The sequence below is a fragment of the Acomys minous genome, assembly GCF_964271855.1.
Source record: "Acomys minous genome assembly, chromosome: 8".
Taxonomy (NCBI): Eukaryota; Metazoa; Chordata; class Mammalia; order Rodentia; family Muridae; genus Acomys; species Acomys minous.
The window spans coordinates 112,413,487-112,426,099 of record NC_140489.1 but is presented as its reverse complement, the minus strand read 5'-3'; the positions used below and the strand labels follow the sequence as shown (position 1 = coordinate 112,426,099).

General features: G+C 43.6%; 1 protein-coding gene across 2 annotated transcripts in view; it reads left to right on the top strand.

Annotated features, from left to right (window-relative positions):
- DHX57 (DExH-box helicase 57) overlaps window positions 1-12,613 on the top strand; it is a 53,114-nt gene that overhangs the window by 25,505 nt on the left and 14,996 nt on the right. For both annotated transcript variants that reach the window (XM_084793094.1, XM_084793095.1), the window contains exons 11-16: window positions 249-303; window positions 4,001-4,209; window positions 6,706-6,822; window positions 10,169-10,265; window positions 10,949-11,122; window positions 11,803-12,003. In XM_084793094.1, coding sequence (XP_084649220.1) covers window positions 249-303; window positions 4,001-4,209; window positions 6,706-6,822; window positions 10,169-10,265; window positions 10,949-11,122; window positions 11,803-12,003 — 853 coding nt within the window. The remainder of the gene's footprint in view (window positions 1-248; window positions 304-4,000; window positions 4,210-6,705; window positions 6,823-10,168; window positions 10,266-10,948; window positions 11,123-11,802; window positions 12,004-12,613) is intronic.

Here is a 12,613-nt window from a genome sequence, read left to right as displayed (position 1 = left end):
TGTGGTGGTGCACAGCTTTAACCCCATCACTCAGGAGGCAGAGGGATCTCTGGGAGTTCAAGGCTAGCCTGGTCTATGTAGTAAGTTCCAGGACACCCGGGGCTATGTAGAGAGACCCTCTCTCAGAAAAACAACAAAATACTTTATTATTCCAAGCATTGTTTTAATATGTAGATAGTGTGTACAAAATTCTAGCTAGCTTACTGAGTATTCTGTTGCCTTTCTAGTTTGTTTTCTTGTCTTTCTAGGTCGCGCATTTCCTGTTGATCAGTTTTTTCTGGAGGATGCAATTGCTGTGACGAGGTAAGAAGAAAATCTTTGTAAACACGGTTATTATTTATCTCCTGTGTTAAAGGATACTAACCTTCCTCCTCAACTACCTTTCATCTTTCATTTAACTTTTTTTTTTTGTCTTTTGGTTTTTTGAGACAGGGTTTCTCTGTGTAGCCCTGGCAGTCCTGCACTCACTTTTGTAGACCAGGCTAGCCTCGAACTCACAGAGATCCACCTGCCTCTGCTTCCTGAGTGCTGGAATTACAGGTGTCTGCCATGCCCAGCTCTCATTTAACTTTTTTTTTTTTTTTTTTTTTTTTTTGTTTTGTTTTGTTTTTCAAGACAGGGTTTCCCTGTGTAGCCTTGGCTGTTCTGGAGTCGCTTTGTAGACCAGGCTAGCCTCGATCTGCCTGCTTCTACCTCCTGAGTGCTGGGATTAGAGGCATGTGCCACCACATCCGGCTTCATTTAACTTTTCTATTGAGTGTTTTGTACTCCTCTTTCTTTAAGCAAATAGACTCTGTATTTAAGTCCTACTTTTTTGTTTGGTTTTGGTTTTGGTTTTTCCAGACAGGGTTTCTTTGTGTAGCCTTGGCTGTCTTGAACTCATCAAACCAGGCTGGCCTCGAACTCACAGAGATCCGCCTGCCTCTGCCTCCCAAGTGCTGGGATTAAAGGCGTGCACCACCATTCCCACCTAAGTCCTACTTGGTTTTTTTTTTCCTCCTAAAGATGTGTGTGTGTGTGTGTGTGTGTGTGTGTGTATGTAGTCTTTTGCCTGCATATGCACGTGCACTCCAGAAGAAGGCACCAGATCTCATTATAGGTGGTTGCGAGCCACCGTGTGGTTGCTGGGAATTGAACTCAGGACCTTTAGAAGAACAGACAGTGCTCTTAACCTCTGAGCCATCTCTCCAGCCTAAGTCTACTTGCTATTAACTTACTCTGACAAGTAGTTTAATATTTCTGCATCTCAGTTCCATCATGTGTCAAATGGGTCTATTAATATTATTACTTCCCTGGGTTACAAGGACCAGTTAGGGAATTAGTAAAGATTAACTAGCATTAACAAAAAAGCACTTGCTCTACTAGACCCTGAGTTCAGTTCCCAGCAATTAGGATGGCTAATTCAGTTGCCTGTAAGTTCAGCTCTTGAGATCTGACTCTCTTCCTGGCCTTTACAGGTACCTACATGGCTCAAAATTAAAACTAAAAACAAAGTGCTCAGAACTATGTCTGACATAAAATACATGCTTTATAAATGTTAGCTATTACCATCTTTATGTCTCAGGAAGTTTGTAACGTAGGCTGAATGTTAGGATGTCTGTGTGGTTAAGAGCACTGGCTGCTCTTCTAGAGGACATAGGTTCAATTCCCAGCACCGACATAGTTGCTCACAACTATCTGTAACTCCATTCTCAGGGAGTTACCTCTGGGCTGACACCTCTGGGCTCCCTGGGCACCAGGCACACACATGTACATGCCCACATGCAGCACACACTTACAACTAATTAAAAGTAAATCTCACACAGAGCAAGAAACCAGCTGCCAGGGACGAAAGAGCAGGAGGGCCTTTGAGTTAACAGGCTCTTTAAAACTGTAGAAGCAGAGGGGGCTCTTGGGCTCTTTAGCTTTTAGCTCTTTAGCTCTTAAGCGCTTCAGCTCCCTGGCCTGTGGCTTTTTAGGCTTTAAGCTAGCAAGCCTTTGGCCTTGGATTTTTTGGCCTTTTCCTCCTGGGCTGTGAGTTGAGCCTTTTGGGCCTTTTCTATCAGGATGTGAGCTGAGTAGGAAGGTCAGCTAGATGCTTTCTCTGTCTCTGAGCTAGCAAGTGCTCACTATCCCTCCCCCCAAAAAAAGTAAATCTCACAAAGTATTTTTAAGAGCCAAGTGGTAGCTCATGCCTTTAATCCCGGCACTTGGGAGACAGAGGCAGGTGGATCTCTGTGAGTTCAAGGCCATCCTAGTTTATATAGTGAGTTCCAAGACAGTGGTGCCTACACAGAGAAACTCTGTCTTGAAAAACAAACAAACAAAAGTAAATAAATAAATTTATTGTTTTAAGGATTTGTGTGTGTAGGAGGAGGCTTAGATGGCTTAGAGGGTAGAAATTGTTGCCACCAAGATGACAGTCTTGAGTTTGATCCTGAAACCCACATGGTGGAAGGAGAGAACTGACTTACACAAATAGCCCTCTGACTCCATCCAGATATGTGTGCGTGTGTGTACACACACATGCACACGCACATGTACACACATACACATAACAACAAAGAAGGGAGCAATACCCATATATGATTTCAAAATTGGGTAGGAACGTTAATTTTGCTATACACAAACAAATTTTCCTGTGGCTTTCTGAGCTGAGACTCCTCCAGGCTGTGGTGCTTGCCATGTTCTTTACTGTTAGGCCCATCCTTGCTGACTATCAGAGTCATAGGGTTGTAGCTGTCACGTCTGTCACAAAAGTTTCCAGATCAGGATCTTTGTTATTAACTACTAAACCTAGGGTGAAAACACCACTGACATCTACCAGCTTGCTGTACAAGCCTTAACAGCCTCCGGCTGCCGTGTCCTTACACCTTACTCCTTTGTCCCTCCTTCTTTCCAGGTCATCCTTTAACCTTGAGCTGGAATGCTACCTTGGTGAAATTCCCACCTGCTTGTTTCTTAGAGGCTGTAGGCCTGTTTTTTACACCTCTAATGGTACTTTTTCTGATCTGCTTTGCAGAATAGTGACTGTCTTGGTGTGTTCTCACTGGTTGCAAGTTTCTTGAAAGGCTCTTTTCTTCACCACACCACACTGCTGTGCACGCTGCAAAACACTGATATTTGGTAAATGCTAACAAAATGAGTGCTGAAGGTAAAAGGAGAATATGATCATTGATGGTGAGAGGGAGCTAGAGGAAGTCAAAGATTACAGATGCGTGGATTCTTAGACTTTAAAAAAAAAAACTATAGAACCCTCTCTATAAACACATCTTGCAGAGAAGCAAAAAGAAGTGAGAACTAGGACGGGAATTATCTGGTGAGCAAGGTGGAAGGAGAGAAGCAAGCCCACCGCTCACTGCCCTCCCAGCCGCCCTTTCACAGCGCCTTGAGAAACCTAAGACTTCCAGGGAAGTAACCTGTAGGTAGGCCAGCCGTTCTCCCAAATCACGGACTCAGAAGTTCCATGGCACGGTGATTTAGTGGCAGACCTAGAGCTTTTAGTATCAGGTGTAGACTTTTCCACTTTACCAGACAATTGTATTGTCTCTAACAAATACTGAGACTCTTGCAGTGTGTTTGAAGATGGTTTTGTAGCAGTGTTCAGAAAAGAACTGGTAATTCAAGTCTACATTCAGTTGCACAGGGTGGAGTGAGTGGCTTTAGAATTATAGTTGGAGCCCTTGGGAGGTGGGTAAGATTCTGAGGAAGGAGTTAAAACCAGGGGCAGAGCAACTGAGGACAGCTCAAGTGTCGTCTGAATGCTGTTCTTCCTGCGTAGGACTTTCCTCCATAGTCTTAGTTGATTTAGATAAGAACATCAGACAGAACCCCTGGCATTCATTCTTTCCAGTGTGTTCCCAACCAGAAACAGGGCACAGCCAACAGCCTCCTGGCCGACCAGAAGGTAACACATGAGCTAGAGCAGCATTCTGCTGAGGGGAAACAAGCTGGGAGAATATTTCTGTCTTCCTCAGCAGGAACACACTCACAATGACACATTCCTCATCTCCTCCCTCAGGTACGTGTTACAGGACGGGAGCCTGTATACGCGCTCCATGAAGCAGATGGCAAAGGAAAAGCTTAAAGCCAGGCACAACAGAACTGCATTCGAAGAAGTGGAGGAAGACCTGAGGCTGGCCCTTCAACTCCAGGATGAGGAGGAAGCCGTCAGCGACACAATACCGGATCAGCAGTTAGATTTCAGGCAGCTCTTGATCCGCTATAAAGGTAATGTGCTTACTGTGGGAATGCTAGTAAGTATGCCAGAAGTTTCTTGTCATTTCTTTCCCACCACGATCCAGAAAAAGGGAAATAGGACTAATTTTATAGTAACATTGCCTTAACTTGTCAAAACAACTTTAAACTACAAAAACAGCTCTTCTATTGTGTAGATTACAGCAACCATACCTGCCAGCTGGAGTTGGTTTGGGGTTTTTGTTGGTGGTATTTTCTTCTAATTTTGTTTGTTTGGGTTTTTGGGGGTTTTTGTTTTCTTTTGTTTTGTTTTTTGTTTTGTTTTGTTTTTTGAGACAGGGTTTCTCTGTGTAGCCTTGGCTGTCCTGGACTCACTTTGTAGACCAGGCTGGCCTCAAACTCACAGAGATCTACCTGCCTCTGCCTCCTGAGTGGTGGAATTACACACATGTACTACTGTGCCCAGCTCAGATTTTTTTTTTTTTTTTTGTCTTTGATAGAAAGGAAAACCAGCCCACCTGTAGGAGTAACAGGTTAGAGGCTCTGATTTATAAAAGATGAAGAAGGCCTAGAGGTCTAGGAAAAAGAGCAGGAATGGGAGGGGACTAGAAACTGGAACTAGGCTCAGTTTTAAGGACTCCCCGTGTGCTTATCTCTGACTGTCTGTATAGCAGACCAAACAGGAAGGATCAATGGCTAGGTCACAGGAGGAGGGGATCCCAACAACACAACTAAAATGCATTTAAAAGAGGAATGTTTAAAGATGTCGTTTTAGAGGCTAGAAAGATGGTTCGAAAGTTAAGAGCACTGGCTATTCTTCCAAAGGTCCTGAGTTGACTTCCCAGAAACCACATGGTGGCTCACAACCATCTGTAATAAGATCTGGTGCCCTCTCTTCTGGCCTGCCGGTGAGCATGCAGGCAGAACACTACATAATAAATGAATCTTAATTTTTTATATTTTATATATAAATCTTGTTTAAATATGTAATTTTCGAAGTCCATGTATACTGCTAAAGCTGGTGGGTCAAATATCTCTCCGTAAGTGACTTAACTACAAAAGGAATTAATAGCAGTTACACAGGGGAGAATCTTAATTAGATGGTCAAGCAAAGATTGCAGACCTCAGCCATGCACTGGAAATTCAGCATTATTTTGTAGTATTTCGGTCAAAAATCCAGGATGTAATTTGGGGGGGGAGGGTTGGTTTTTTGAGACAGGGCTTCTCTGTGTAGCCTTGGCTGTCCTGGACTCGCTTTATAGACCAGGCTGGCCTTGAAATTACAGTGATCCGCCTGCCTCTGCCTCCCGAGTGCTGTGCTTAAAGGCACACACCACCACGCCTGGCATTCCATGATGTAATTTGATTATAGCGAAATACCAGATAAAGCCAAATAGAGGGACATGCTACAAAATAATCTTTAAAATGTCAATATTGGACAGGGGAGATGGGTTAGTGGGTAAAGTGCTTGCTGCATACGCATGAGGGCTTAAGTTCAGATCCCAGAACTCGAATAAAAGCCAGGCATGTCATTGAGCACCTGTAACTTCAGCACATGGTGGGGGTGGGACACATAACAACAGGCAAAAAGAGCCTGAGGCTCACTGCACTCAATTAGCTGAAACTGGGCCTCTGGTGTAGGAGAGACCCGCAGAGCAGAGGTGGCTTTTGCTAAGACTCCAGTGGGTAGGAAGTTCTTTGGGGAGAGAGGGAAAGAGTGTTTCAAGAAAGGGTTTCTCTGTGTAGTCTTGGCTGCCTAAAATTAACTCTGTAGACCAGGCTGGCCTTGAACCCACAGAGATCTGCATGCCTCTGCCAAGTGTTAGGATTAAAGGCGTGCACCAGTCTACACCCAGCGTTGAGGAAGTTCGTTCATTCACTTGCATCCTTCAAGGAAGAGCCATAGTTTCCATCACTGTCTTGAAGTGACCTAAGAGGTTAGCCCTGTTGTAAGATGCTAATGAAATAGCTGTGCTCTGTTTGTGTCTTCCTGTGGTAACTGTTACCTGGGCTTCCAGATGGCCTGACTCAGGGTTTGATTGACTCTGGAAGGAGTTTCTAAAATGTGTCTCACTGTATTTTGTTCTAAATCTTAACCGTTGAATAAATACGTGATGGTGAAAGGAGAAAAAGTAGGAGAATGTTACAGTGGGGCAGACACTTTCTCTTTGTGTCCTTGCTCAAGAAACACTAAATATGTGTGGGCTGGGGAGGTGACTCAGTTAACACAGTATATGTGCCTGGCAGGGAGCCTTGGTTTGCCCTCCAGGAACACATGAACCAGACGTGCTGCTGTGTGGACACAGTCCCCTCACTGGAGAGGGAGGCAGGCTGATCAAAACTTCAGTGACCCTCATCTTGAGTTAAAGTTAGCTCAGAGACAGACAGACAGACAGACAGATAGACAGACAGGGAGGGAGGGAGGGAGGGAGGGAGTGGGGGGGAGACAGGGGGAAGTGAATTCCTGTGCTCTTGAACCAGTAAAGGCAGACATGAGGTGTAATTCTTCGACTCTTACCTTTCTTTCAGGAGTGAGCAAGTCAGTCATCAAGACGATGTCTGTCATGGACTTTGAAAAGGTTAACCTGGAGTTAATAGAGGCCTTGTTGGAGTGGATTGTGGACGGCAAGCACTCCTACCCTCCAGGTAACAGCTTTGTTTTTCAGGCCCCCAATGATGCACATATTAAACACTTAGTCCTGAGTGTTTGAGCTGTGTGCAAACTAGATTAAAAATATTTTTAAAAACAAAGGGTAGAGAGATGGCACAGCAGTTAACAGCACTTTGCTCTTGCAGAGGACCTGACCAGCACCCATGTGGGCAGTCACAACCTCCTATAACTCCAGCTCCAGAGAGAGCCGATGCCTCTGGCTTTCATAGGCACCTAGACTCCCATGTACATAGCCACATATAATTGTTATATAGATGTAGATAAAAAACAAATCTTTTTAAATAAAAAGTAAAAGTAAGGCTAGGTGTGGTGGTGCACACCTTCGATCCCAGCACTCGGGAGGCAGAGGCAGGCAGATCACTGTGAGTTCCAGGCCAGCTTGGTCTACAAAGCGAGTCCAGACAGCCAGGGCTACACAGAGAAACCCTGTCTCGAAAAACTAAAAAAAAATTTTAAAAAATTAAAAAAAAAAGTAAAAATAAGGCTGTGTGTATACCTGATCTGGTAGAGTGCTTTCCTAGCATGCAGACAACCCTGGTTTCAGTCTCTAGTATCTCATAAACCAAAGTGGCAGTACATTTGGGGGCGCAAATCACTTGGGAGGTGGAGGTAGGGGAATCTAAAGTCACAGGTCATCCTTGGCCGATGTCATCCCTTTTCTTTACTTCCTGTCCTCTTCCCATGCTAGCCATGCTCATTTCACTTGCAGCTCCTTATCCTCAGTGTAGCCGAGATCTTCTCTTGGCTGAGTCTTTCACATCAGTTGGGTGTCCTCATACATGTCCCCGTTGTAGGCCATCCTATGATCTCGTCCCCACTCTTAACCCTGTCATGACATCCAAAGTGACTAGTATTTATACTCTCTGAAATTATTTGCTACTGACCCATCTCCTTCAGTAGAACGTAAACTTAAGAGCAGGGATTTTGCTGGGCATGGTAGTGCATGCCTTTAACCCCAGCACTCAGGAAGCAGAAGCAGGCAGATCTCTGAGTTCAAGGTTAGCCTGAACTCCAGAGCAAGTTACAGGACAGCCAGGGCTACACAGAGAAACCCTGTCTCAAAAAACACAAACTAAAAAAATTTCTGGTTCACCCTGTGTTTCTCAGCTCCTAGGAAACTTATTGGAACATTTAAGTATAAAACCTTTTTCTAAGACAGGTTCTCACTTTGTAGCCCTAGCTAGCCTGGAACTCATTATGTAGACCAGGCTGGCCTTGTACTCACAGAGAACCATCTGCTTCCACCTACTAAATGCTAAAATTAAAGGTTGGACCACCATGCCTAGCTAAAAGAAAATTTCATTTAAGGCTTAGGTGTGGATTGAGTGAAATAACAGATCAATAAAAGACTTTATATATATGCTCATTACATACTACTTAAAATCATGGTAATGCTGCTCTCTCAGTTTAGTCTTTATCATCGTGACATTTTCTAAGGAGACTTGAAAGCCATGTAAATTATTACGTTCCTATTTCTCTTCTCTTGGCAAGTGGTCAGGTGTTGCTAATGCATTACCAATGGACTGGTGGCCTGGTTTCATTCCAAATAAAAAGATTTATTGAAAACAAACATACCAGCCAAAAAGAAATTTTAGAAAATTACCAAAAATCACTAGTCATGGTGGCACCTGCTTTTAATCCCATTGGGAGGAAGAGGCAGACCTCAAAAAATAACAACAAAGAATTGGTGATATATTGGCAACCCTGAGAGCCGTCCCTGGCAGGTGGCCAAGCCACTAGGGAGGACTAGATGATGATAAAGTAGGTAGAAATATAAGCCCGTTCCCATCTATACACAGATTGTCTTCCCACTCTAAGTCTTGTGTCATTTAGCACAGAGGAGCATGGGATGGAGCTGCCAGAACCTTGAAGTCTGTATTGAGATAATCAGCTTACAGCTCTCCCACCTAGCCAAGGACTGAGTAGAGTGTCCTCCTGACACTCTTCTTACATAGGTGTCTGTGAAGGGCAAATGAGGTAATGGGGGGGCGGGGGAAATCCCTGCAAGACAGCTGTTTTTGTGATAATTTAGACTCCATCCTTGTTTCATGGCGAGAGTAAGCATGGCTGTAGGTGTGAGTTCAGGAGGTCTGTTTTCCATCCATGCTACACAGCTGACGTGGACATCCTGTTAGATATGTGAGACCGAGGAAGACTTCACTGACGAGGTTAGCACAGGAGAAAGCTAGGCATGGAGGCTCATACCTGTCACCCCAGCACTGGGGCGACTGACAGGAGAGTCCACATGGGCTCCAGGCCAGACTGAACTACAGGCTTCAAAACTGCCTGAACTACCAAGTGAGACTGTCTCTCACATCTACAAAAGGGGCTGCAGAGACGGCTCAGTGGTTAAGAGCACTGGCCGCTCTTCCAGAGGACTGGGTGCAATTCCCAGCACCCACATGGCAACTGACAACTGTCTGTAACTCCAGGATCTGACACCCTCACACAGACATACATGCAGGCAAAACACCAGTGCACATAAAATAAAAATAAATCAATTTTTAAAAAAGAACTCTACAAAAGAAAGTAATTATTGGGCAGGGATTACTGTTAGGCAGAAATCATAATCTCAAAGTATTGCTCATTTTCTTTAATGGACAATTTTAAAGGCTATCAGTGCTTAATATGACATGGCTAATTGATATACTATCTCTTTGTTTGTTTGTTTTGTTTTTTGAGACAGGGTTTCTCTGTGTAGCCTTGGCCATCCTGGACTCACTTTGTAGACCAGGCTGGCCTGGAACTCACAGCAATCCACCTGCCTCTGCCTCCCAAGTACAATATACTGTATCTTTCAAATGTGTCTGAACTTAGACAGCCTGATCAGACCACCAGTTATAGTTTCTTTTTATCACATCCAGTAAAATGTCTGGATTTCATTAACCAAAGAATCTTCCAGTCTTAAAAGGTCGCTCTTCTACAGAGATGACTGTACTGGCCAGGTCCTGAGGAAGTATGTGGAAGGCCTTAGCTGGCTCAGTGTATGCGAGGTGCTGGTTTCAGTCCTCAGATCTTACAGTCCACTCGAGCGCGCACACTCATGCACACAGAGAACTTAGCTAGTGCTCTTGTATAACTTACGGTATGCTTTTCTATACCTCAGTTTTCTATTGGAAAGGGGTAATACTACTCTATTTTGTCCTTATTAATTCAGAGTATATACAAAAATGTAATTTCATATCACTTAAATACTAAGTCTTTACAAAGAAAAACTTGATAGTGAAAAACTATCAGATTATTGGTTTAAAAACTTTTGTGGCCTGTATTAGTTTTCCTTGTTCATTTATCTTAATTTTTTTCTTCCTTTTTTATACCCAGGTGCTATACTTGTGTTTTTACCAGGGCTAGCAGAAATCAAAATGCTTTATGAACAACTCCAGTGTAACTCTCTGTTCAACAACAGACGCAGTCAGCGGTAAGCCACTCACTTTCTCGTAGTCATCTGTAGAGATGAAGAGCAGAAGGGTCCCTGTGGCCCTTACCGTCCTTAGACGTGTGTGTTCATGCCAGCTGGAACTGGGCAGGCCTCCGTGTCCAGGAAATGTTACTCTCTTCCATCAAGGACAGACATTTCTCTTCATTTGATCACAGTGACACACAAGTTTGCATGCAGCTTCAGTTGCCAGATTCCTGAGGAGAGAAGCTGAGAAAGGCCAGCATCAATAGCAAAGACTTGCTGCCATTGTGAGAGACAAGGATTTTCGCCAGTCACTGGGTGTGCCACCATCAAAGCGGGCTAACAAACACTTCCTAGAAATTTAGCAATGTATACTCTAACTTGCCTCGCACTTGGCCCACCCCCCACTAAAGGCAAAAGATAATTCTTTGCTGGTTAGTTTGTTTTAGGCCTGTTATGTATAAAATATCCATCACTTATTCCTCTTGGTGGTTTACAACTGAATTAACCCCAAAACTTTTCCCAGGTTGGGACAGGTTTTTTCTGGAAGGCAGTATTTTGTAAGATCAGAAGGAGCCCTCACAATGCGGAGCGCTGGGTCTCTTGAAGTCGTTTAATTAACTTCAGCAGAAATCCACCCTCTGCAGCTCAGTTTAAACCCCGTGCGCCTGAACCCTTACTGTGGCTTTACTTCCTTTTAGATGTGTTATTCATCCACTTCACTCATCTCTATCCAGTGAAGAGCAGCAGGCAGTGTTTGTGAAACCTCCAGTAGGCGTAACTAAGATTATAATCTCCACCAACATTGCTGAGACATCCATAACCATTGATGATGTTGTTTATGTCATCGATTCCGGAAAGATGAAAGAGAAAAGGTATTCTTTTCTGGTGAAGTAACAGAGGGACTGCAGATACCTCATCTAGGATAGCATAGCTGCTAAAGGTTAACATACATACAGCTAAAGGTGCATACACACAGAACTGTGTGTGAATCAGTGTCAAACAAGGATGCAAAACTTAAAAATTTTACCTCAGAAGTAATGGATTAATTTTCCAATATGGTTTTTCATGATTAAAGAAACTGTGTGTGGTGGTGTATGATGGCATTTAAATAGCACTAGTTTCACCACGGTCCTAGAATAAACAGAGCACTGTGATCTCTGTGAGTAAGGTGATTGTCTTAAGTAAAATGCTGGTCCATGCCCAGTAGTCTTGACAGTATTCCTAAGAGTAACTCAGCAACGTTCTTGTAGAAACTATGTTCAATCCCCAGAACTCACACTGGAAGGAGGAAGGGAGGGAGGAGAAGGAAAGGAAAGAAAAAGAGAGTTGTGGTGGCATGGGAAAGGAGAGCATGCAGATCGCTGGTCTTCACTGGTCAGCCAACCCCACTGTAGTCCCGGGCCAGTAAGCGACCTTGTCTCAGAGAGAGGGAGAGACAGAGGCACTGCCTAAAGAACTACAGCCAAGGTTATCCTCCGGCTCACAGACACACAAGCTCACCTATACATACATACAAAGTAACTCAATCTTCTATTTCCTTCTCTTTTTTTAGATATGATGCTGGTAAGGGGATGGAAAGTCTAGAGGACACATTCGTGTCTCAAGCCAATGCTCTGCAGAGAAAAGGCCGAGCTGGCCGTGTTGCGTCTGGAGTCTGCTTCCATTTATTCACAAGCCACCACTACAGCCACCACCTTTTAAAGCAGCAGCTACCAGAAATACAGAGAGTGCCCCTGGAACAGCTGTGCTTAAGGTTACATTTGCATGCTCTGCTTCCAAAAAGTCCAGATGTTTCTCGTTCTATTTAAGTTTCATACTCTCTTTTTCCTAAAGGAAGACATTTTGCTTAGAATAGAGTGGATGAACCCATTCATTTGCAAGAAGAAAAGCACGTCGATGTGGACCTTTTCTTTCCTTTTAACTCTGCACATAAAAATTCTCACATTTGCAAAGTGGCCCTACAATAAAGCTCAAAAAAACTTTTGTAAGTTAGGAAAGTGACTTGCCAGGGGACACATAAACATCACAGCATTCCAGGGAAAAATGTACCACCGCATTATCAGTTAGAAAAAAAGTAAACCAAGTTTACAACACCATTAGTAACTAATAAACAAGTGTCATAAAATAGGATTTAGTGACCAATTGAACAGACTCCTATTACATGAACTAAACAAGATTCAATTCATGAAAAATTGCTTGGTGATATATAAGAAATGCAAATTATTCATGTTCTCCTATCCGATTGTTAACAGAGAAGGTAAAAAAATAACCAAACAGGTAAGGATTAATTGTATGAAGCTCTTTATTTTTTAAGCACTGGGGATTGAACCTAGGGTGTTGGCTTGCTAGTCAGGCACTCTGCC